At 38.2% G+C, this 27,491-nt stretch overlaps 1 protein-coding gene across 3 annotated transcripts in view; it reads left to right on the top strand.

Annotated features, from left to right (window-relative positions):
- Nucleotides 1-27,491, top strand: part of LOC311070650 (uncharacterized protein) — a 101,691-nt gene that overhangs the window by 56,686 nt on the left and 17,514 nt on the right. For all 3 annotated transcript variants that reach the window (XM_084094652.1, XM_084094653.1, XM_084094654.1), the window contains exon 7: nucleotides 22,910-22,996. In XM_084094652.1, coding sequence (XP_083950778.1) covers nucleotides 22,910-22,996 — 87 coding nt within the window. The remainder of the gene's footprint in view (nucleotides 1-22,909; nucleotides 22,997-27,491) is intronic.

Consider the following 27,491-nt stretch of genomic DNA (forward strand, 5'->3'; position numbering starts at 1 on the left):
TGACAGAGTGTATCTGCTTCCCGGACAATGTTAGGAAGATTGTTCCAAAGTTTTGGTGCTAAACAGGAAAAGGATCTACCGCCAGCAGTTGAATTTGATATTCTAGGTATTATCAACTGGCCGGAATTTTGAGATCGCAATAGACGTGAAGGACTATAATGCATTAAGAGCTTGCTCAAGTACTGGGGAGCTAAACCATTTAGTGCTTTGTAAGTGATCATCAAAATTTATACAATGTTTAATAGGGAGCCAATGCAGTGTTGACAGAACCGGGCTAATATGGTCATACTTCCTGGTTCTGGTAAGACTAGCTGTAGTTTGTTTATTAATTAAGTGTGCAGTGCAACCACCCATAATAGCATTACAATAATAACTAATTGTTCTGCATTTTTCATTGAGAGCATATGACGTAATTTAGATATATTTTTAAGATGAAAAAGGCAGTTTTACAGATGCTAGACACGTGACTTTCAAATGAAAGATTGGTATCAAAGAGCACACCCAGGTTCCTAACCGACGACAAAGACTTGACAGAGCAGCCATCAAGTGTTAGACAGTATTCTAGATTATTACGTGAGGAAGTTTTTTGTCCAATAATTAGAATCTCTGTTTTTTCAGAATTAAGTAGTAGGAAGTTGCTAGTCATCCAGTTTTTTATATCAGCTATGCATTCCGTTAATTTTGTGAATTGGTCAGTTTCGTCAGGGTGTGAAGAAATATAGAGCTGAGTATCATCAGCATAACAGTGAAAACTAATGCCATGCTTCCTAATGATATCTCCCAAGGGTAGCATGTACAGAGTGAACAGCAACGGTCCTAGTACTGAGCCTTGTGGTACGCCATACTGAACTTGTGATCGATAAGACATCTCCTCATTTACTGCTACTGCTGATAACGGTCAGATAAGTATGATTTAAACCATGCTAATGCAATTCCACTAATGCCAACATAATTTTCGAGTCTATTTAAAAGAATGTTGTGGTCGATAGTGTCAAATGCAGCACTAAGATCCAGTAACACTAATAGAGAGATACAACCATGATCAGATGATAAGAGCAAATCATTTGTGACTCTAATGATACTGTAGTAGACGTTTGCATAGTTATAATTTTCTCCCTGATATTATCAATCTTATAAGTGAAGAAGTTCATAAAGTCATTACTGCTGTGCTCCTTGGAAACTTCTGGGCTTGAAGCTTTATTTTTCGTTAGTTTAGCCTCTGTTTCAAATAAATACCTAGGGTTTTGTTTATTTTCTTCTAGTAGGGTTGAAAAATAAGCAGATCTAGCAGCTTTTAAGGCCTCTCTGTATGCAATCGAGCTCTCTTTCCATGAAATGCGAAATACCTCTAGTTTTGTTTTCTTCCAGTTTCGCTCCATTTTTCTGGCTGCTCTCTTAAGGGCCTGAATATGCTTGTTGTACCACGGCTTTGGACTATTTTCTTTAATCTTCTTTAAGTGCAATGGAGCAACTGTGTCTAAAGTGCTGGAAAAGAGAGACTTAAAAGTTTCTGTCACAATATCGAGTTCTTCTAAGCTATCTGGGATACTGAGATGATGAAACTAAACAGGAAGATTATTAATAAAGCAATCTTTAGTGGCAGAAGTGATAGGTTAAGAATGTCTTTAAATGCCAATCCCAATGCATCTTTTTCGTTATCTACATGTATATTAAAACCACCAACAATTAGGACTTTATCTGCAGCTAGTACTAACTAGAAAGATAGAAAGAAATTCTTTGATAAAGTCTGTATGGTGCCCTGGTGGCCTGTATACAGTAGCCAGGACAAATCTCAAATGTGATTTATCATTTACACTATATATTGTTACATTAAGCACCAACATTTCAAAAGAATTATATTTGAAACTAGACTTCTTAGTAATTCTGAAAATATTATTGTAAATTACAGCAACACCTCCCCCTTTGCCTTTCAGACGAGGTTCATGTTTATAACAGTAATCTTGCAGGGTGGACTCATTTAAAGTCATGTAATCGTTTGGTTTTAGCCAGGTTTCTGTCAACACAGCACATCTAGGTTATAGTCTGTAATCATATCATTAACAATAAGTGCTTTTGAAGTAAGAGATCGAATATTCAGCAACCCAAGCTTTATCATTTGCTCATTTGTATTATCTCTGTTTTTTATTTGTTGAACATCAATTACATTTTTACCCTTAGATGGGTTTGGAAGTTTTTTGTATGTCCTAATTCGGGGAACAGACACAGTCTCTATATGATGATATCTAGGTGAAAGAGTCTCTATATGATGGGATTTATCTGACCTTGGTGACATGAGACGGCTGGCAGACGGTCGGTTTAGCCAGTCTGTCTGCTTCCTGACCTGAGCCCCAATTCATGTTTGAGCTCTAAGACTATGTGCCATATTACTCGAGAGAAGAGCAGCACCATCCCAGGAGGGATGAATACCATCTCATTTCAACAGGTCAGGTCTGCCCCAAAAACTTTTCCAATTGTCAATGAATTCTATATTATTTTGCGGACACCACTTAGACAACCAGCCATTGAGTGAGGACAATCTACTAAGTATCTCATCACTCCTGTGAACAGGAAGGGGGCCAGAGCAAATAACAGTGCCTGACATCGTACTTGCGAGTTCACACACCTCTTTAACGTTAATTTTAGTGATCTCCGAATGGCAGAGTCGAACATCATTAGTGCCGACGTATATAAGGGCAGCCTGGAGAACATGTCAACAACTTTTTCGACTTCAGGGACTGTCTTGTTTGTACGCTTCAACCTGAAACTTCAAAAAGGTAATCATGGCTTGTGTAAAACGCTTCAGAAAGTGTGTGCTTAGATATTTGATACTTGATAACACACAACTTGTACATTTATTGTTTGGGCTCAGAGCACGCACGATCAGTTCCTGAGGGATCTGCTTGTGCCACTATGTGTTCCCTTTCGAGGGAACTCGACTGCGTCGATGACGACACTTTGGGGAACGTCCCCAAATGTAGCACCTCTGAAGCATGAATGAAACTAAGCCAATCGTGATTGGTGTTGCATCATGACGTAGTGTGTGATGGCATACATATACGTAATATCAATCGACATCGCCCGGCTCTCTCAGTAAAGAACACGGCAATTCTAGTCCATGCTCTAGTTACGTCCCGTATTGATTTTTGCAACAGTCTTTTTTATGGATAGCCTTCAAAGGTACTCAACAAACTCCAACTAGTATAGAACTCGGCTGCCTGAATCATCAGCAGAACTCCCCTAGCTGAACACATTACTTCCGTACTACAACACTTGCACTGGCTCCCGGTAAAATATTGTACTAATTTTAAAATTCTTCTTCTTACTTACAAAGCACTCAATAACTTTGCCCCTTCATACTTATTAGACCTTCTTCATACAGTATTTATACTCCTTCTCGGACTTTAAGATCATCTTCTTCACTCACACTTGTTCTCCCTAGAACTCGCACTACTTCTATGGGATCTCAAGCTTTTAGTCATGCAGCTCCTTATTTATGGAACCTGCTGCCACAGGATGTGCGAAACAGTGAAAGTCTTCATGTTTTTAAATCTCGCCTTAAGACCCATCTTTTCCGGCAGGCTTTTATGTGATTATTTTATATTTTAATACTGATATCCAAGGTTTTAATAATGAGTATTTGATTATTGTTGATTGTTTTATTGTGTTTGTAAGGTGTCCTTGAGTGTCATGTAAGGCACCTATAAATAAAATGTATTATTATTATTATTATACACGGAAGCTACAAAGGGACGCCGGCACACAACAGTGTTAGCTTTCTGTTCTTCAGCAAGCGCTCTCTGTCGTGTGTTGTCATATTTGGTGTTGTCTGTCCACTGTTGCAAGCATTTATATATATATTTATCATAAAAGACAAAAAATGGCGAGTCAACAATACAAGCGGTGTGTGCATCCCTGCCCTTGTTTCATCACGGGTGGGGACACACACCAATTGTGTGTTCATTGTTTGGGAGCGCAGCACGCTCAGGCAGCTCTCGAGGGAGCTGCTTGTGCGGATTGTGATGCACTGCTGATCCGAGTGCTGCGCTCCGCTTGGCCATCTTCGATGATGATGGTCAGGCTTGCGTTCCCTGTGCGGCGCACATCATGGGGTTCGCAAATGGATCTAACAGGGGATCCTGAGACTTCTGAGACACTTTCTTAGGAATCCTCTGCCAATTCCGATGTTCTCCCACCTCGTGCGGAAGCCTGCCCAGCGGCTTCTTCCTCACGAGCAGAGAACCCGATGCTTGAGCTGTCTGCTTCCGAGGAAGTGGATGTGCTCAGCATCGAAGGCGGGGATTTTGTAACCGTTTAAACATCAGCTGGCCACGTGAAAGGCAGGAAGCGCAGACAGTAAGCAAGTTGGACGAGCACTTCCTGCAGCACAGACAGCAACCTCATCGCTGGGGTCTACCAACGGGTTGTGTAAACCGTAGAACAAGCCACGGTTTGCACCTCTCGGTTGTCCAACCCCCTTGTTTTAGATTACAGCAACATCATTTAGGCGAGATAAAATGGTTATGGGATGATACCTCGGGTGGAAGAGACATTGGCTTGTTATTTATCCCCCGACGCTGCGTCATCCCTAAAGACTCCGGTGCTGCCCACCAAACCCTGCTGCGATACATATCATTTGGTGAGCAGGGCTTATGTGGCTGCGGGTCGGGCTGGTGCTAGTCTGCACACAATGGCGGTTCCATGGCGGCTATGGTGGTCTCAGGAGAGGCATCTATGGCTGAATCTGTCGGGCATCAAGGAGAAAGACAGGGCTTTCCTCCTTGATGCCCCGATTTCGCCTTCTGGCCTGTTCGACGACACTGGATAAATAAAGTCGTCAACAGGTTTCAGGAGGCAAACAAGCAGTCTGCAGCCTTCAAGCAGTATCTCCCTCGCTGCTCGAAATCCAAGAAGTCTGCCCCCAGTGGGCAGCCACAGCCATCCAGCTCCTCAGCATATAGACAGACATAAAAGGAGATTGTTGCCTCGATAGCACATCTGCTGAGTACACTGCCTGTTGGCAATGTGAACCTTAGGGTCCCTTTTAGAGTGCCCAGCCTCCACAGGGCCTGAGGCACTGTGTAGAATCAGAATCGAGTAGAGTTACTCCCCTCGTTTGCAAGTGTTATAAAGCGCTATGCTGAGTTCTACTCTCTAGGATTCCCGTCTCTATGATCCGGTCTGTGAGTGATTACTGCCACTATCTGCAGTCCTCTTTATCGGATGCCTCCACAAGAGTGGAAAATTATGTTAGAGACTCTGTTTAGGAAACAGACAGGTTGTTGGCAAGACTAGGTCAGTAAATTAGACAAGGTCAGCCTCCCTGGTGGCATGTGGGGTTGGCTTCATACCCCCATCAGAAAGTGACTGGACGGGACTCCTTTTGGACCCCCTGGCCATATTCCCTTAAAGGAACCCCTTTCATGGAAGATGTTGGTTCCAAGCCTTTGAGCGTCCTTGGTAGGCCTTCACTGAATTGGAAGCATCTTTGAGGCTTATAGCTTGGGCAGTGGCCATAGGGAATACTGCCACTGACAGCCTGTATGTGACCCGAAGGGGGAGTGTTTTAGGCATTTCTGTGAAACTGCCATCTTTGACATTTTATCACAGCCATAATTTGGCATGCACTCCCCTCAGCATGGTGGCGTTGGTATATCGTTCCCCATAGCGTTAAATCTTGTGAAACTTGAAACGTGAAACTTACCGCCCTCTGTATTAACAAATAACGTGTCCATGGCAGCAATCCAATTTTATAATGGCAAAACCTGGGTCGCTGTCGTGAAACACTTAACGGTTTCCATTACCTAAGAGAACCGTTTAAGGGATTATATGCAGCACCCTTAAGTCATTGCCTTAGCTGAGGGGAAATCACGCCTTAAGTCTCATACTTAAGGGAAAAATTTAAGGTGCTTTATGCAACTGGGCAGAGATATTTATGGGCCATTCTCAAAAATATGTGGCATTTGTGTAAATAAAAATAAATAAAATAAGTCTAACTACTAAGTCTAACTTTACTAACCCTAAGTCTAACTTGAAAGCACAACATTATTTAAACTCTTTTACATTAAGTTTGGCAGTTATATACTTAGGGCGCTATCTTACACCCGGCGAAATGCAGCGCCAAGCGTGATGCAAGTGTTTTTTGCTAGTTTCAGTCCGACGCAGTTATCATTTTCATGTCCTGCGCCACGTTGTTTAAATAGCAAATGCATTTGCGCCCATTTGTGTGCCCATGGGCGTGCTGGTCTGAAAACGAGGTGTGTTCGGGCGCATTGTGAATCTGCCATGGCGCGAGCGCAACTGGCATTTAAAGGGAATGGGAGATGAGACTCTGATTGGTTTAACGCACGTAAATCCCAAAACACACCCATTACTCATTAAGAGAATAAGGACAGCCCTTTTAGACCATGCGCCTGGCGCGCCGACCATTTTTCCCGTCGTTAAACTAGCAAAAGTGGATTTGGACACGCCCTAAGTGAACTTGCGCCCTGCGATTTAGACCCTGCACTTAGATCGTTAAAATAGGGCCCTTAGAATTTGAATAGAGTAAATTCTGTTACTAGCATTCAGTTTTGGTGTGCCTGTAATAAATCACACATTTAAAAATAAAATATAATTGACAATAAAATGAATGGCACATTTCACATTACCCACTAAACAGAGTTAAATCTATAGGAATTCTATAGCATGTTAATTATATCAGTAGCAAATCATGGCCCACAAATGGCATTGTTTTCTGCAAATGTCCCTTTTCATAAAAGCTGTTTAGAATTGTGTTTTTAAAACATAGTGTTTTTCTCAAGATATCAACAAAAATGCAAACATTGTTTATTGTTCTTTCCACTAGTTTTCAAAGTCAAGCGGATTTCACAATCTTTAGTTGCATCTTCCATTTCTCTTGGTTAGGGTGGATGTGGTCCAGCGGGATTCTGTTTCAGTTCAGTGCAAGTTTGTGGACCTGCTCCCACCAGAGAGGACACTTTAAATCATGTGTCCACAAGCATGCTAGCGCTGATAACAGCAAAATGTTCTTTTGTGTAAGTGATGCTAACTTAGACAACAACAGGACATTTCCAAAGAGCACGCAAGGTTTTCTTCTGTACCCAACAATACATTTTTCAAACAAGGAACTGGTTCAAATGCATCTTCATTGTCTTTGAAGATAAGATGGGACATTCTCATCAGATCGGACTTCAGATGTGGCAGTCAAAGATGGATATTTTCAGTGGACCTTTTTGCTCATCCAGTCCCCCCAGGTCAACAGTAATGGCCAATGCTCTTAACCAGGATCAGATAAAAGCGATAGTGTTGATGGGATAGACTGCATCTTATGTGGCCATCACGATTGAGAGACAAAAACTCATAGGAAAGGTTAATCTCAGGCCCTTATCAATCAATTACATTTGGCTTTGTGGAATTAATGGCATGGCTAGAATTGCTTGGCAGAATTGAAAAGGGTTTGTGGGCTGAACTTGGCATTGGTGTCTCTAGGGGAAATGAAACTCTTTGTGTTTGAAGCATCACAGCCAAATGGTTCAAACCTCTCTCATAGACGCAGATACTGAGCAAGATAACAGCTTTTCAAATTAATTAGTGCCTCCTCATTCCCAATCAAACGGTTACCTTGAGTCCCTTGTGAATCTTTGCAGGAAACGCCACTCTATTGAATTGCAATATGTGACTTTGTGCGATACATCCTTTGACCATGTTTGATTTATGCGTCTGTGATGTCTACAATCTCATTACATTCATTTCCTACTTCTTTTCATGTCTGCAGGACTTTGTCACCGTAAGTATGACTCTACCTATACCCCTTCATCCCCGTCCCCTTCGCTTCTACTTCATGCAAACCCATTCATCTTTTTATCCCTCTTTTATGTGTCATTTTTAGTTTTACTCTTTCTATCTGTTGTCCGTAATTATGCTCAAGTGTTGTTTCAGGAAGATCATCAACTGTAATGTGAGGCTGAAATAAAAATGGCAAAACTTCCAACTAAACTACAAATTTCAGTAGCATGACAGTAATTGTTTTAAAAACAGAGTAGATATTCCAGTATTCAAAACAGAGGTATTCCAAAGTAGTGGGGTAACATGACTAAATTGTATTGGGAATGCAGTTTTACGGTCAAGTGAATGCCTAAAATATCCACCCACATATGCCCAGATATTTATTATCAGCTCCAATTAATTCACTTAAATAGTTGACCTGGGGTGTGTTTCCCATACAACGACATAATTCGCTGCCTAACTACCAGTACAGTGCATCGTTGAAGAAATTGTTTGTGTTGTCACAAATTTGTCAATAAAACATGTTGGTTAATGATGTCATGCAGGTGGTGGAGTAATAACTTCTTTTAATTAATCTGCTTGAGATCTAATAAATGCCAGATTTTTGCCAGACATGGCATCTGAGAAGGCTCGTTCTTACGTACTTGAGCATGCACATACATGCACACTCTTCAAAAACGGCGCTTAAATTTCTTGACAAACTTAGAGATGTAATGTTTGTAGGAACTATGTGGTTTCGGGAAACACCAACTCGTTGAACTATGCTGATAACAACGGAACTTGCAACCATAGTTGGCTATCTATGCTTTCGGGAAATGCAACCTTGATCTCACAAAATGCTGTTTAGTATTTTACGAAGTTGCAATTTAATACAAATTTGTACAATGTGTAAACATACAATTTGTGATAAAATAAATATAAACATGAAGCAACCCTGAATCTAACCCTCAGTGGGGCGCGAGTAGATTGTACGAAAACGTACAAATGACATTGAAAGTATTCATAGGAATTTGTCACCAAATTGCCAAAACATTACCAGGAAGTGTCATGCAACTGTGTTGAAAATAGATGAACCGCTTTATAAAAAAAAAACTAAAAAAAACAACGATTCACAGAGCCTCATTGATCCCTGTGTGGAATTTGATATCTTCCTCTTGGGGGGGGGGGTGTTTGGATGAATGATATGTGAATGGTATGTATGAGTAGAGATGCCCACTGGTCAGTTGCATCCATCGCAATGCTGTTGTTTACTAGAATATGACACCAGGGAAATCAGATTTGCAAACAATAACATCCAAGGGTTTGATAATCTTCTTAAGAGAAGTTAATGAAGGGGGGTGGAAATGAGAAGGGGTTGTCCGTATCCAGGTTGGACACTGATCTTAGGGCGATCGAATAACAAGGGAAGATGAGACCAGGATCTGGGGATTAAGCTGAGGAGATCCCAGAGGAATCAAATAAGAGTTTAGCCTTTAGACTCACAATTTCTCAGCTTAGAGCCAACAACCCCCAAAACTTCAAAAAAGGCGAGGCTTTGAAATGGGAGTAGGTGTCCATAATCCCCTCTGTGGATGCTAATCTATGTACCTAGATTTGGTCCTTCCCTTAGCCTGAGCTTCACAACAATGCTCCTCTCCTCTTGGGCTGCTCAACTTTAGCCTTATGATGTGTTGATGAAGGTGGAATGGATTAGTTGAGTAGCTGTTCTCTTTAGAGTAGTTTTTTCATTAGATCTCATTAGCTCTCTTGACTAGAATGTAAAGGAAACTTGCTTAGAGTCCATTGTACAGTATTTCATTAGCATCAGAACAATGTTTGATCCATGTTGTCTTCAATCACTTCAATGACCTCACTGGATTTCCAGGGGGTAAGTATGCTCTCTAAGAGTTGTTTTTGGTTATATATCAAGTTTATTAGTAGTGTTTGCTAAGGCAAGCATTCCCATAGTAAAGAAGTGACCTTAGTTATATCTAGGGACCAGAATATCACAGAGACTTTCGGGTGGGCTCTTTTGACTTCAACCGCACAGATTACTCTAGTAACCACATAGCAACATGCTAAAAACTTCTTAGAACACCTTAGTAACCACATAGAGACCACCCACAATACCCAAACACAGGGTCAAACTTTTAAATGCCAAGGACCCCCAAATATGATGGTCCCCTTGCTAAGAAATCCCATTCGTTTAATATTGGGGCAGATTTGAAAAAAAGTCTTGCTGTTAAAATACATTTAGCTTTTTTTCCCTCTCACCTTTTCCACAATTTGAAAATATATTATTGTTGCGATATTTGGATGCACATATTCTTTATCTATTTTTCTTATACTCTTTTATATTTCAAACAAACAGAATTGATTTCATTCTTACAGCACTGACAAACAGTAATGCTATGTGCGTATATCACAGCTTTTCATTGATCTTTATTAATTCAAGTTATATTAAAAGGGTTTGTCCACGTTTTCAAGAGCACAATCAAATAATGAGAAGAAGCCAGTGTAACTATATGAAAACATGGTCATGGTGGTTTACACCTTTAGGCATCTTCATGCAGGAGTTCAGCACTCTTGTTCAACATTAATAATTGCTATGATGAGGTATTTAATTCATGCTAATTTGTGTGTCTGGTATGCAAATCTCTCTATACGCACAGGCAGCCGAATGATCATTGTGTGTAATTATAGTGTAATGACACGGCAATTATTAGTTTAACAAACAGGCAGCGCTCCAGCCGCCTCGAGGCGGACATGGACCTCTCTGCAGCCCTCAGCCAATAGGAATGGAGGATTGAGCTACTGTGGTATAAAAGGATTAAACTCATGCTTAAGTTTTAGGATAAGGAAGGCTCTTTACATCTTTTCATTGGCCTTTTGTGTGTTTACAAAACAATTTCACAGTGTTGCAGCGTAAATGTGGTTGAAATTTAACAATTTTGTGAGGTGAGAGGGTGCATAATGTAAAATATAGGCTACATTAAAAAGTCAGAAATGTTCTCTTTCCTTCTTAATTCTCAGCTCATGATTTGTGAGAGCCAACAGAGGACTTGTTCTCATCTGTGTTTTTGATGGAAAAGACCTAACTGAACTGTCTTTCTGTTTACTACACTGTAAAAAGTGATCAGTTGACTTAACTTAAAAAGTGAGGAAATCCATTGCCTAAGTAAATAAACTTCATGTGCAATTGAAAAAAAATAAATAAGTTATGTGAACTTGACAATTCCAAGTTTCCCTGACAAGTTAAAGTTACTGAAACAAAAGATGTGTTGTGATCACTTTTTATTTTAAGTTGGACTAACCTAATTTTATTAAATTGCACTTAAAATCACTTAAAAATGTCAATCTACTTAACTTAAAACTAACAAGTTTATCTGAGTTCTGTCTACTTAAATTGAGGAAAACCCATTGCCTTAAAAAAATAAGTAACCACAACTTATTGTATATGTCTACTTATAATTCACTTCTGACTAATGTGATTTAATCTAATTTTATTAATTTCTTTTAAAGTCTACACAAAAATTATGAAGGTTAAATACTCCAAAGCACTCACGTGTTGAAGTAAAAAGCCTTTAATTAACTGGGTTAAATCATTAAAAAATAATTAAAAGTGTAGATCTAGGCGTTTCGGCTACCTTTAAGGCAGCATCTTAACCGAAATTGAAGTTTTACACACTTGGTGTCATAAAATAATGCTCCTAACTCAAAATGCACATTGACTTCAATAGAGTTTAGTCTTAGCATGTTTCTAAGCTAAACACTTGATACGCAAATACGCACAATATAAAACATAACACATACACAAATATTGAGTAAAATATTACAAACATGCTATTTTTACACATTTCGCTACTGCTTCGTTGGCTGTCTTCGATTGGGTTTTCCCACAGAACTTGTCTCAGTGCTTTCTGGGATCATTCAAAACTGTCTCATATCCATTGTGAAAAAGAAGTGCCCTCAATAGTATTGAATGCACACTTAATGTACTTCAAATCTTAAAAGTATATATTTTTAAAAACTGTACTGGCAGAAAATAAAATAACAGACCACTTAAGTGTTCTTAAAGACTTCCATGACTATGAGCCAGTCCAGATACCCACAAGTGCAGTTTTTGCACTTGACCACTTGTCTACCTACATGACGTACTGTATCTCCAGAGTTTGGTCAGAGTGTTCAAGTGGGTGTGAAGACTGCAAGTGTTTTGAGATTTTTGTTTAACCGATGGGTCACACTTAATAACTGGGCGATTGTGGTTCTTCTTTTTTTAAACAATTTACAAAGTACATATAATCTCTGCACCGATAAAATATGCAACGCTTTATGTTTTACAAACAAATGATATGTAACATCTAATTAATTTACATTACACTGAAAAGTTTTCCTAGTTATGAAACGTGATGAATGACAGATATACTCTTTGTCTTTGTCACTCTCGTGTCTGAAAAACTTACATTTATGCAGTATATATATATATATATATATATATATATGGTTTATGCAAACCTTATTTATACATATATTATTTTAAAGTATATTATTTCTGCAATAATACCTTTTTAAAAAAGTATGAGAAACTTCTTTTTCACTGGGAAATTTGAATTTGGTGTTAAATTCTGCATTACACTCTGCTAACATTATGCTACTTTTCTGTAGGCTGTTCAGTGGATGATTTAAATATAATGAATGATTTTTTTTTAAATAATTTCTTTTCTTAATACAGTATATTTATAAGCCACTTTTCTCTTGCATTATCTGCCATCTTCGATTGTGCTTTTCCGGTGCATTCTGGGATCGCTTTTTCCACAAAGACATGGTGATATTTGCGATGCTGTCTTAGAATTTTCTTAGAAGACACCACAATGTTCATCATGAGTGTGTCGATGCTGCCTTAAAATCCTGCCTTCATAGGCATTTTGCTAGGTTTTGGAACAAAACATTGGTCTTCAAATTCAGTGGTTCTTGTCAGTCTCGACTCAAAAATCGGTTGCCGGTCTCTTCTAGAATGGTTGCGGACAATAGGGAAAAATTATGCTAAATGCAAATAATAAAATGCGACTAGCCATATAATTTTGCATAAGTAGGATAGAAAAAATAAAAAGGGTTGTAAATTGGTTATCAATAAATTATAAATAGTAAATCGTCATTTATGCGTCATAATGTGAATCTTCCTATTTAGTCTACATTACATTAATAAATGTGCATATTGGTGAGCCTGGTAATATAAAAAAAGCACATTTTGTTTTGCTTTTCTTTTATACAATAAACAATCTTTCTATTGTGTTGGGTCGCCACTTGATGGTTAATGTAATATCTGGGTCCTAAAGCAAAACCCTTTGAGAACAACCCCTTCAATTCCCTTTCAATTCTATCTGAAATTGAAAATATTCAAAGCTTTCAGTATTATCAAACCTCAAATTTGAGTGATAAGGTCATAACAGATCTGTGTGTTTGTGTGTGTGTGTCACTGCTCTCCCTGTGCAATAATTCAGTGTTGTCCCAGCAGTCATTGTAAGAGGCTGTTAATGTTGCTCTTTTGTGTGGGGCTATGGCCGTTTTTAAACAGCTCCATATGGTGACAAGCATCAGGCTTTGAGTGAGAGTGTGTGTGTGAGGGTCTGCTCTCACCCTCTCCATTGAGCCCGACCACAGAGGAGCACTATAAGCTGTCCTTTCACACCGCCAATAAAAGACAGAGCCTCCATCTGGCACACACTAAACTAAACCTCTCTCACACACACACACACACACACACACACACACACACGGGTTTTGCCCCACACATTAGAATTACGCTGCTTCTTATGCTCGGCTTGATCAAACTGGGGGATTACAAATCTTTTGTTATAGAGTTTTTATGTATGTATTTATTATTTTTTTTATTTTACTTCTGATGTAGTTGATAAACACGTGGATTTGACATATTCAGACCAATTATTATTCATGTTTTGTTTTTCTATGTTTTGTTTGAAAAGCTGTATTTAATAAATCGTTTTTTAAATACAGAAATCTCATTATCATATCCATACGTTTTTACCCCCTTTTTTTGTCCATCAACTGTAAATAACTTTGAAAAGTAACAATGCTCTCCACAAGTCTCATGATTTTATGTATCCTTCATGTGCGTAGAAAAGAAGTGCAGTGCGATTCAGAAATGAATTTTAGCACTTTGGTTAGTTTATTCAAATGTCTTAGAAATCACCTAATGTTATCTGTGTGTCATATCCCTTGTGGAAAAGAAATGCCTTTAATTGTACTGATTGTGCACTTGTAGTGTACTTAAAATCTTAAATGTATATTTATAAAAAACTGTACTTGCAGATATTAATAAAATTAAAGGACACTTAAGTGCACTTAAAGAGAGTACACTTTCATGACTGTTTCACACTTAAGAACAATTAAAAAAATAGTGAACTTTGTAATAATGTCAAATTGAAGTTTGACTGTAAAATACATTTTAAATCATTATGTTTATTAATCTTTTGTCATGCTTTAAACACTTATTTTGATGTGTTGACAAACATACTAAATCACACTTGATTATCATTTAAATTTTAATGTATGTTTATAATTGTAGTGTGTTATTTGATATTACATTTAAAGTTAATACATTACACACTATTGGATGAGAACTGAGCTGGACGACGACAACATTGTTTTCTGCAGAACTGCTTTATAGATGAAATGAACTCATTTAGTAATTGATGATCTTTACAACTGAACTGAATCAACTGACTCCAGCTGAATAATGACACTGTTTTCTTTTAGAGCTTCTGTACTGCAGATTTTAACTCTGATTGAATCGTTGAATCATTATTTTCCTGTTTATCTCCTTTGAAACAATCTGTGTTGTATGAAGCACTATAGAAAAAAGGTGACTTGACGACATTAAAATGTGTAATTACAAATATATTTTAACATAAAAGTTTCAAATAGAAATTACATTAAAGTATATTTTAGTTTACCATTAATACTTGTCAGTACACTTTAACCATTTTTTAAAGACAACATAATTACTTATAAAATGACATATAAATATGTACCTAAGTCCTACTTAAGTGTGTCTAAAAAGCACTTTAATGTCCAGCTAACTGCATTTTATATAAATTTAAGCTATAACACATTTACATTTATTGACAATTAACATGCAGTTTAGTGTCTTAAAACATTATATGCAGTTTGCACTTAAGTATATTCTCTTAAAGTACTGTATATTATTTGTACTTAAATTATGTACGACACAAAAATGAAGTTTCTGTCATTAATTACTTTTACTATTACTATTAATGTCATTCCAAACCTGTAATACCTTCGGAACACAAATGAAGATATTTTTGATGAAATCCGAGAGCTTTCTGTCCCTCCATAGACAGCAATTTAAATACCACTTTCAAGGTCCAGAAAGGTAGTAAAGACATCATTAAAATAGTCCATGTGTCTCCAGTGGTTAAACCTTAATGTTATACAGCAACGGGAATACTTTTTGTGTGCAAAACCCCCCCAAAAATAACAACTTTATTCAACCACTTCTTGTTATTGGCCAGCTCCTGCATCAGCATCACGTGACCAGCGTCGGCCAATAATGAGCCAGCGTTCTGACGTAGAACCAGGAAGTGCTACACTGCACAGTTACTACGTTAACAGCATAGGAGAATGATGTGGAAGAGAAGAGATAGTTGAATAAAGTCATTGTTTGGGGGGGGGGGGGGGGGGGGGGGGGGGGGGGGGGGGGGATACAAACTAAAAGTATTCTCGTCGCTTCATAACATTAAGGTCACATGGACTATTTTAACGATGTCTTTACTACCTTTCTGGGCCTTGAACGTGGTAATCAAATTGCTGTCTATGGAGGGACAGAAAGCTCTCGGATTTCATCAAAAATATCCTAATTCGTGTTCTGAAGATGAACGAAGGTCTTACGGGTTTGGAACGACATGAGGGCAAGTAATTAAAGACAGAGTTTTCAATTTTGGGTGAACTATCCCTTTAAAGTGCACTTCATTCCACAAGGGACTGCCCTGCTATATAGACATTTGAATGTGATGTTTAATGGGGTCATATGACGGTTCTAAAAAGAACATTATTTTGTCTATTGGTTTTAGGTTAAAAAAGTAATTATTTTACACAAACCATACATTATTGTTGCTCCTCTATGCCCCACCTTTCTAAAACGCGTCGATTTTTACAAAGCTCATCGTTCTGAAAAGCGTGGTGTGCTCTGATTGGCCAACGGTCCAGTGCATTGTGATTGGCCCGAATACCTTAAACATGTGACGTAAAGGTAACGCCCCTTACCATATTTGGAGCATCAGTTCCCAAAGCAATAATGACAGGTGATCATGTCAGCACCACCACTAGATGACCAAGCTGATCGATCAACTTTGCCAGCGCGACTGGAGCAGAACGTATCAGATGGGTAAAATTTTATTTCATTGGGGACATAATTACTGATTATAATGACTTATACTGTCTTTATACGCATCGCGCCGCAATACGGGTGTGAGAACACTATGTAAACATAAAGCCATGTCTGCATTTGTGATCGCAGAAACGACAAACAAGCGCTACTCTATAATGCTCAAAACTCGCGTTTGAATAGTCAGTAGCAAATTCTTAAAGTATGATACTTACTTTACACACATTTGTGTCTGTGAGTCAAAGAGCCAGACTGTACTTGCAAAGATGGAATTGCTCCACTTTCTAGAATCAGCCTTTTTGCACAGCCGGCCTTGTGCTCTCTGGAAACAGTCCTCCGAAAAATGCACAATATTTTGGTTGCACTGGTCTCACTGTTTTCTATTTGGAAGGCCAAACAAAGTAGTTTAATTTCTTAACAAAATTTCTCACAGCGTCTCCTCGACACGGCGGCGCCAACAATAATACAGCGAGAATTAAAGTTCCGCCATCTATCTTTGCGTATACATTTGGGCGGAGTTATGAAACCCACAGACTGACGTAGATTTGTGGAGGCGTGTTTGAACGAAGCGTTTTAGGAAGGTGTGGCTGAGCCTTAACTTCTACAAAGAATATACCTTTGGGTTTGAGACTTTGAGCTTTGTAACTCTGCAGATCTTATACATGCACAACCAGCTACATAACACACTAAAGAAAAAGGAAAACAAGAAATTGTATCAAATGACCCCTTTAATGCTTCAATACGCTATGCTAACATGTAAGCTACACTAGGTTTTAATTTCCTGTAGGCTGTTCAGTGGATATTGTTTTATTGCATATTGTTTACTAAATGATCCTAGACTTGGGCAGATTGTTGCTCTTCAGGACGGGGCACAGATTGGCCGGAGACCATTTCTCAATGGATTGTGTGTGTGTGAATAAAGCGGGGGCCTGTCCGCCCAGCGAGGCTCTGTAAGAGACGGCTTATGGGGTCAAGGTGGGCTGCCAGCTCTTGCGTGACAAGATACATAGGGCTTTTTGATTCGCTCTTTGGCAGATTACAGGTTGCTATAGTTTCTCTAATGCTCAAATCAAGCATTCAGCTAATCGGCTCAGAATAGGTTAAAGGCTGGTGGCGATTTGGAAGAGATAAAACTTGGTGACAGAAAAATGGGGAGGAGAGTTTGACAAAAGCATGGCTGCTCCGGCTTTGATGTGTCCCTGCGAGGGAATGTGGACGGGGACTGGAGAAACACTCTGAGCTTTTGGCCAAACACGCCGATGTGAAGGAACACAATGGCGACTATGGAGAGCAACAAGGCCCAAAAGAGCTGTGTTATCCTATTACCGATGTTGTTTTCTTGCTTTCTTTCTCTGTCTCGCTCCGGGAATCTCCGACACACGCAATGAATAAAAAAATAACACTTGGAACTCTTCACTCGGACCTGAAGTTTGTAAGTAGCCTGTAACTGTGTCTGTATTCATGCTTTATTCAACATGCTGTGCGGTCTAGGGGAGAAATCATCTTATTTAACATTTCTCATTTCATTTCATTTCAACTTGATGTACAACAATAAAACTGAAAAAAAAATAAAATAATACAAAATATTTAGTCATATAAAAAAAAAAATGAATAAAAATGACAAACACACAACAAAATTACTAACTTTAACAAAAATTTAAATGACAACTGAAAATATACAAATAAAAACTATAGTATCTCAATGATACTAAAATAAGATTGATTTTGGCTAAATCTGCAGCCCTGTTGCTCACCCTGGTGTGTTTTTATCTAAATAAATAAATATAATTATTATACTTTTATATTAAAATACATTAAAAATAATAATGATGATTAATAATAAAAAATATATAAATCAATAAATCATATGTATAATCACAAAAAAATACAAGAAAATAAAATACTTCAGATCATCAGCATTATGAAGTTAGCTCTAAATGTCCCTTTCTTCATGTGAGATGGTGTTATGGATTGAGGTACATTATGTTTTCGTCTGCTGGGATGCAGGGTGAACGGCAGCAGGGCAGGCGTCCTTGGTTTGGCCTCAGTGAGCTAACATTGTGCTGAATTAGCTGCTATGCTAATGACTCAGCCCTGTTCTCATTCATTCATATGGAGCCAAATCTGCTTATGCAAATGATCCCAAACACAGCTTTGATAGGTGCGGCATAAATGGGCTTCAGAGACAGTGACCAGTTTTGGACTTTGGTATTTGGAGTTTAAAGGCACACTTAAAGTAGCAGTCCGTAATTTTTTTTTTCGTTCAAAATGTGCAAAATTTATATAATAAGGAGTACATCGTGAATCCATTTTCCAAACCATGTTTTTGTCTTATCCTGAATCACTACAGTACACCAATAAGTGTTTATATTGGTACTATTTTAGACCGGTTTGGGTCTGCCCCACTGTGGAGTAGCACAGTACCTGTGTGACGCGTCTTAGACATAAACAGAGAGAAGGAGCTCCGGCTACAATGTTCTTCCGCAAGACGCATACAGATCTGTTTATTAACTGCTAGAGCGCCAAAAATTACGGACTGCAGCTTTAAGAAGATCTCAAGTTTTCTTGACTGGTGCCACTATATTTCATTTGAAGTGAATGGAAATGAGGCTGTGAGGGGCACAGTCTGTTTAATGGGTTACTGTTTTAGGTTATTTTTTATAATGATTGTATCACTGTTTCTCACAGCTTTTCATTTATGTCTAATTACTTAATATGGTCTCAAACCTAACTAATATCTTATTTAAGTAATATAAAAATGAAATGCATTTATAAAGCACAAACTACATTGGTTTTGCAGTGATGTTCACACTGGTTTGATTAAAACGAACCCTGGTGTGATTGCTCTGTTCATTTGAATAAGGTTGTGTTCACACTTGTAGTTTGGTTCACAAAAACATGTAATCCTCCTGGTCTACTCTGATTAACGTTCAGAGTGGCATTTTTAACAGAGCAATCGCACCAGAGTTCGTTTTAATCAAACCAAACATGACAAGTGTGAACTTCCAAACGAACTCTGCTGCGGTTCGACTGAAATATGAACACAACACGAACCAAACACATGTAAACAAATCAAAAACAGGATATGATGTCACAAGATGCCCATCACAGTTCAGTACAGGCGTCAGAACCGCGTCTCCTCGCAGCAGATCTTCGCTTGTGTGTGTGTGTGTGTGTGTGTGTGTGTGTGTGACAGAGGGATTCCTGCTGCAGTTTTTACACAGATAAGCTCTTCATGAGTTCTCAGCTATAATAATATAATTAAATATGAATGCAACACGGACTAAAGACATGTAAACAAACCATAAACAGGACATGTTACAATCAATCACATCGATCAATCACGGCCGTATGCGAGTCTAGTTCCGGTGGAAGAGTGACCCCTGACCCGACACATTGACATATTGACGAACACGGAAGCTTAGAGGAAAGAGCAAACAAAACACTGGTGGGAGAAATGTGGGAGGAGCTTGAGTTTGAAGCACGAGAGGAGTCTACTCTCACCTAAGCTTACACTACTCCTACATCCTACGTCATGCGTGGGTCAGAGGTCATTCATTCAGAAGGGCTTTATTAACCCACTGGAGCCATATGGATTACTTTAATGATGTATGGATGTGCTTTTTAGGGCTTAAAATACATGATATCATTCACTCCCATTATAAAGCTTGGAAGAGCCAGGATATTTTTTATGCTGAAAGAAGAAAGTCATATACACCTAGGATAGCTTAAGGTTGAGTCAATTATGGGATCATTTTTGGGTGAACTATCCCTTTAAGAGGTGGGAAGTAGGACATTTCCTATTGATGTATTCTCCTGTGATGCGTGTGTTTATAAATGATTTACGTTACAAATGTTTTAACCGAGATTGTTAACAGAGCTGCTGAGACACTCCACGAATGTAAATGATAACAATGCAACACTTCACTATGAAACACAAAGCGCATCAGACTTATCCGTTTCCAAAAGCACGTGACTGGAAACTCAAACAATCAGCACATGCAGAGACTGAGTTCATGTGGATCAGCCTTTACTGTGGACGAAGTCGCTCTGAGACGCGGGAAGAAACACGTAATCTGCACACATGTACAGTGAGGAAAATAAGTATTTGAACACCCTGCTATTTTGCAAGTTCTCCCACTTAGAAATCATGGAGGGGTCTGAAATTGTCATCGTAGGTGCATGTCCACTGTGAGAGACATAATCTAAAAAAAAAAATCCAGAAATCACAATGTATGATTTTTTAACTATTTATTTGTATGATACAGCTGCAAATAAGTATTTGAACACCTGAGAAAATCAATGTTAATATTTGGTACAGTAGCCTTTGTTTGCAATTACAGAGGTCAAACGTTTCCTGTAGTTTTTCACCAGGTTTGCACACACTGCAGGAGGGATTTTGGCCCACTCCTCCACACAGATCTTCTCTAGATCAGTCAGGTTTCTGGGCTGTCGCTGAGAAACACGGAGTTTGAGCTCCCTCCAAAGATTCTCTATTGGGTTTAGGTCTGGAGACTGGCTAGGCCACGCCAGAACCTTGATATGCTTCTTACAGAGCCACTCCTTGGTTATCCTGGCTGTGTGCTTCGGGTCATTGTCATGTTGGAAGACCCAGCCTCGACCCATCTTCAATGCTCTAACTTAGGGAAGGAGGTTGTTCCCCAAAATCTCGCAATACATGGCCCCGGTCATCCTCTCCTTAATACAGTGCAGTCGCCCTGTCCCATGTGCAGAAAAACACCCCCAAAGCATGATGCTACCAACCCCATGCTTCACAGTAGGGATGGTGTTCTTGGGATGGTACTCATCATTCTTCTTCCTCCAAACACGTTTAGTGGAATTATGACCAAAACGTTCTATTTTGGTCTCATCTGACCACATGACTTTCTCCCATGACTCCTCTGGATCATCCAAATGGTCAATGGCAAACTTAAGACGGGCCTTGACATGTGCTGGTTTAAGCAGGGGAACCTTCCGTGCCATGCATGATTTCAAACCATGACGTCTTAGTGTATTACCAACAGTAACCTTGGAAACGGTGGTCCCAGCTCTTTTCAGGTCATTGACCAGCTCCTCCCGTGTAGTTCTGGGCTGATTTCTCACCTTTCTTAGGATCATTGAGACCCCACGAGGTGAGATCTTGCATGGAGCCCCAGTCCGAGGGAGATTGACAGTCATGTTTAGCTTCTTCCATTTTCTAATGATTGCTCCAACAGTGGACCTTTTTTCACCAAGCTGCTTGGCAATTTCCCCGTAGCCCTTTCCAGCCTTGTGGAGGTGTACAATTTTGTCTCTAGTGTCTTTGGACAGCTCTTTGGTCTTGGCCATGTTAGTAGTTGGATTCTTACTGATTGTATGGGGTGGACAGGTGTCTTTATGCAGATAACGACCTCAAACAGGTGCATCTAATTTAGGATAATAAATGGAGTGGAGGTGGACATTTTAAAGGCAGACTAACAGGTCTTTGAGGGTCAGAATTCTAGCTGATAGACAGGTGTTCAAATACTTATTTGCAGCTGTATCATACAAAGAAATAGTTCAAAATTCATATATTGTGATTTCTGGATTTTTTTTTTTAGATTATGTCTCTCACAGTGGACATGCACCTACGATGACAATTTCAGAGCCCTCCATGATTTCCAAGTGGGAGAACTTGCAAAATAGCAGGGTGTTCAAATACTTATTTTCCTCACTGTAAATAATTAAAGTGCCGCACTCACTTTGAAACCCGGAATGCATGTATTTTATTTAATAAAATAGACGCAGCGTTTGTGATTTCACAATAGCACTGCTATATTAGGATTTTAATATGGGGCTTTATATTAAAATTATATCATGATATATTATGTTTTTAATATATTGTGCAGTCTTAGAAAACGGTCTAATAATGTGGATTCTCGTTCGTGGAATGCGCCTCTTCTGGTATTCTGCCAGTTAATCGACATGAGTAAATTGCAATCGAGGATTTTTTTTAAATTAAGCACTCAAATGTACCTAATCGAGGAATCATGACAGCCCTAAAAAAATGCATAAATAATAATAATAATAATTTTGTCTAAATCTGCATCCCTGTTGCTCAATCTTCTGTTTTTTTTTTTTTTTTTTTTAAATAAATCAATAAATATAGGCATATATATATATATATATATATATATATATATATATATATAATTTGTGTTATTATTATACTTTTATTATTGTTGTACTTTTTCACAAAAAAAAAAACATTATAAATGAAAAATATAAATAATACCTTATAAAATAATAAATTATTTGTATTGTCACAAATATACAAACCAAAATTAAAGCTGTTATTCCTGAAAACTCCGTATCTCCCAGATTGACTGCACAGTTCATGTGGTGTACAAAAACTCGCACCAGGTTTGATACAGAGAAGAGTTTCAGTAAATAACAACTTAAAATCTGTTCCTCACAAAAATCCTCTTTCTTGTTTTTTGTTCTATGAAAAAATAGCAGCCTTAAGGTTTGAAACTACATGAGGTTGAGTTCATAATGACAGAATATTCTTTTTAGAGAAATCAACACCTCAGCCAATCATGCTCGGTCAATGTGGCCGGTGTAAATGAGGGAAGAGGGCGGCTCACGTGAGTGCAGAGCTTACGGTAGCGCTGGAGGGACGTGCAGCCTGAATACATCACGTGTGTGATTGACAGCAGCGTGGTGATTGACAGCTGGTGTGTTTGCTTGCGTGTGTTGCAGACGGCGCTCCACTGGGCGGTCAAGCAGGGCCGTGTGGAGACGGTGGACATGATGCTGCGCTCCGGAGCGGACGTCAACCAGAGAGCGGTGAGCGCTGACAGGAGCCGGTGTCCCTACTGACACACTCGCATTTACACCTCTGCAGGGGCCCACACACAACACACACCACAACACACACCGCTCTCACGGAGAAATTAACACCTTCTCACGCCAGCGCCCTGTGCTCTTATGAGCCGCTATAATGTGTGTGTTTGTGTATAATTAAACCATATTTCTCTTTAATACGAGCCCTTAGGTCACGGACTTCCCCACACATAGCTTGATGTGGCTAATCAGCTGTTTGTTTCTTCTTCTGGTAATCAAACACAAGGTTAAGAGGATGTTTGTTTAGCTCAGAATTGAAGTTGAATGTATAACCTCCCTCTCTCTCTGCATAAACATGACCTCATGTTTATTTATTCTGGATATACCAACACTCCAACAGTGAAAGCTTTGGCCTCACCCCCAGTTCATGCATATTATAATTCACTGTATCTTATCTCGTCACATTGTGGGTTGGAGGAGTGCAATACTGACAGGATCTTTGTGCCTCTGGCAGCCCCCCGTCCCGACCCCCAACCTTTATCTGGAGCTCTATTTTTATCACCCACAGCATCATGGGCCTCTTAGAAGGTTATTTCAGTTCAGATCCTGGTACAGTTTAGAGAGTCCAATTCAACCCTTTGCAAATTGGCCGTTAATGCAAGTGTGAAAATCCAAGAATGTTTGTATGGTCAATGACAAAAAAGATCAAGTTCTTAAAATACGATCTTTTAATTTATGTTGGTTTTTACACATAAAAAAAAAAAAGAAAAGATATTTATACTCTTTTCAACAATGGTTTTGATGTAATAACTATGAAACTGAAAGTCGTGTAACCAATAAAAAATGAATAAAAAAAAAACCCTTTAATTACATGTGAATGTACACATCCTAATTATTATTTCAAGGTTAAAATTGTTCATTTAATATTTATTTGTAAATATTTCAAATAAATTAATATCTTTTTTTTAAAAATGTATAAAGGTTATATAACTTTTTTTTTTTTTTCTCCACAATATGCTTTTTAATAAGACTTTCTCGTTGTTGCCATTAGGGATATTTTGTATTCAAAATATCAATTCAGAAATCGAAAACATGTTCATTATAGTAGATGTGTAATAAAGGCATGTATGGAAATGTTTAAAAATAAACAAAAGAAAAAAATCTAGTTGTAAAATCAGAGGAGTGAAAGAGTTTACTTAATGTTTTCTCTCATTTTTTTCCTTCTTTAATCTCCCCTCCCTCCGTCTCATTGAAGATAATGTTTAAAGCCTTCACTGGCACAGTCAAGCACACACGCACTTCTTATTGCCTTCATAATTACATAATTAACTTTTGCTCTCTAATCGTTATGGGGCTAATGGTGCTCTTCAAGTGCAGTCTCCTCTGGGCAGAAATGGAATAAAAAAATCAATAATCCATGGAGCGCCGTCAGGGTCTGGATACGCCTCACTATGATTCACAAACACATGAGGCGTAGATTTCTTTTTTCTTTCTGTTTTACTTTCCCTTCACCTCTTTTGATGGACTTTTTTGTGTTTCATTATGATGTAGTTTTGACTTGCAATGACAGTCTTTGTGTGTGTGTGTGTGAGAGAGAGAGAGAGAGAGAGAGAGAGAGTGCTGCTTTTTTAAAACAAGTTAAAGTGCCCCAATTATGCTATTTTAAAGGTACCTAATTTTGTTTTGAACAGGTTTACATGCATCAAAGTAAAAAAAACAAAAACAAACATAATATACATTGTAGCACCACCTGATTTCTCAAAGAGTCGGAAAATGATTCGTTTGAAAATTCTGTCTCTAAAGTCTCTCTGCTCTGATTGAACAGTTGGCCCCAGTGATTGATTTACTCTGCTCTGATTGGTCACATGGCCCAGTCTGTTGTGATTGGTCTACTCTGCTCTGATTGGTCAGATGGCCTAGTCTGTTGTGATTGGTCTATTCTGCTCTGATTGGTCACATGGCCTAGTCTGTTGTGATTGGTCTACTCTGCTCTGATTGGTCACATGGCCCAGTCTGTTGTGATTGGTCTACTCTGCTCTGATTGGTCACATGGCCTAGTCTGTTGTGATTGGTCTACTCTTCTCTGATTGGTCACATGGCCCAGTCTGTTGTGATTGGTCTTCTCTGCTCTGATTGGTCACATGGCCTAGTCTGTTGTGATTGGTCTACTCTCCTCTGATTGGTCCGATGACCCAGTCTGTTGTTATTGGACAACCGCTTACAGCACGTGTCATTATCATATCTGAATTTCATTTCCGGATCTTCCTCATCACTTGATACACAGTGATACGAACAGTAACGATGGTGTCGGTTGTAATGTATCAATTCAAGCCAGAGTCTCATTCTTTTGAAATGCATGCAAAGTGGATTAACCAAACTCTTCCAGGCCTCAGCGACAACCACAGTGTTTGAGGCTGGCAATATGCAAATTATGCATCGTTATGTAGGTAATGTAACAGGAAGTGAGTCTAGAATTATTGACGACTCATGTCAGCAGTTCATTATAAATACTTTCTTTTAGGAGAAAATAACAATTTGTTTTGCATGTTGATCTTTAAAACTTGCAGACCTTTTACATTCACAAACAGCTGCATGAAAGGTAATATCTGAAAAAGCATAATAGAAACCCTTTTGACGTTAATTCCTTATGTGAGAATTTACAGGGGTATGGTCAATTTCATACATTTATATAAAAAAAATTGAAATAAATTTTAATAAGTTGATGTATAATGTCGCCTGTCTCCTTTTTTCTCTTTTGCATTTCCAATGCCTTCACCTGGCTTTCTATAGCATGTAAGTGTACACCTCATTTTATCCAGTTTCACATATTCAGAAAACACAAGTTCTAATAAGCATAAAAAAGATTCTGAGATTACCTCCTCTGTGAAGAATACATGCAATGTTCCCAGAAAATTTGGCCTAAACATGATATCATAGAAGGGTAGCATAATGTTGTGTTTAGAAGTAAATCCATGATGCTTTAAAATGTTGTAGGCAGCTCAATGGGTTTGGAACAGAGCTGTAGACTTAGATTTATGCTCTTCATATGAAGGAAATATTTCCAAAGCCAAATTGCCCATCAGTGTGAAATTAAGTTCTTGACCCATCTTGTGCTATGTACTATATGCTTATTCTGTTTCTATAATCTTCTCTGGCTTTTTCTGGCAAATGGGAGCCTACTCTGGGTCTTGATGACAGCCTTCTTTCTTCATTCTTTCTACAGGGGGTGAGTTTGATTTCAATACACCTGTGAAATGAAGCAGGATTTAGAAGAAATATGCTTTAGATTCTGAGCGCAGTCATTGGCTGTCCACTTATCAGAGGATTGTGGGACTACTAAGAGCTGGCGCGATACTGAGGATCAAATCCCTTTTTCCTTGCCGAGCACTGAACAAATAGGTTTTATTAAACATTCAAAATGCAGATAGTATGAGATTAAGTTACAAACCTTGGAAGTAATGGTGCTTTAATGCTGTAGTCAGTTCGAGTAGTACAGGAAGTACTGGAACTGAAATGCATTTCAGAAGCTGAATATGAACATTTTCATCTTTTCATTTTGTGAAGCTCATCACTATTACTGTTTACACAGTTTAAATATTCTAAATGACATACTATGTATATATACATACACATAGGCATAAAATTCATAGTGTTTTATAAAAGGATTTAGTATGCATACTTCACATAGAAAACACAAATATGATTCCTGGATAAAAACAATTAGGCCTATTGATCAGAATTAGCAGATCTCCTTAGTTCATTACCTGGAACGAACAACCTTACAATGCAATATATCTTTCTTTTTTGCATTAAAAGTTAACATGAAGTCATATAGTAGAAATAACAGAGAGTTGAGAATGCGTCTAGAAATGTGATTCATTATGCTACTGTTAGTATACTTGCCACTGTTACATACTATGAAGTAAAGTAAAGTAAAGTAGCCTGTAGAACAATGTACATGGATGTATAATGTATTTAAGAGTAGGAATGCAGTCCCTTGTGAAAAAGAAGTTCACGTTAGCATACTTTTAAAAAAAGTACTTATCACAGAAATAATATAGGCTACTTTAAAAGAATATAATGAAAATGAATGTAATGTTTTTTGACTCTTAAATGTATGTTAATTGCAAATAAATGAAAATGTATTACAGTTTAAATTGATATGAAACACAATCAGCTGAACATTAGAATGTTTTTTTTGGACCCACTTATGTAGAATTTATATGTAATTTCATAATTACTCTTATTGTCTTTGAAATATGGTTGGAAATATGGAAACTTGTTATTTAAATATATTTGTAATTAAACATTTGTTTTGATGAAGTTGCAATGTAGTACATGTAAAATATTTTTACTTTAAATGTAATATTGAATAATAAGTGTATTTGTGAAGAAATGTACTTGTGAAAAAAATAATTTGTACTTAAAAGTAATATATTTGGTTTGACATTATTACGAAGTGCGCAAAGAGTAGTTAAGTGTGTTTAGAAACAGTCAT

The sequence above is a fragment of the Abramis brama genome, assembly GCF_963993115.1.
Source record: "Abramis brama genome assembly, chromosome: 20".
NCBI classification, from domain to species: domain Eukaryota; kingdom Metazoa; phylum Chordata; class Actinopteri; order Cypriniformes; family Leuciscidae; genus Abramis; species Abramis brama.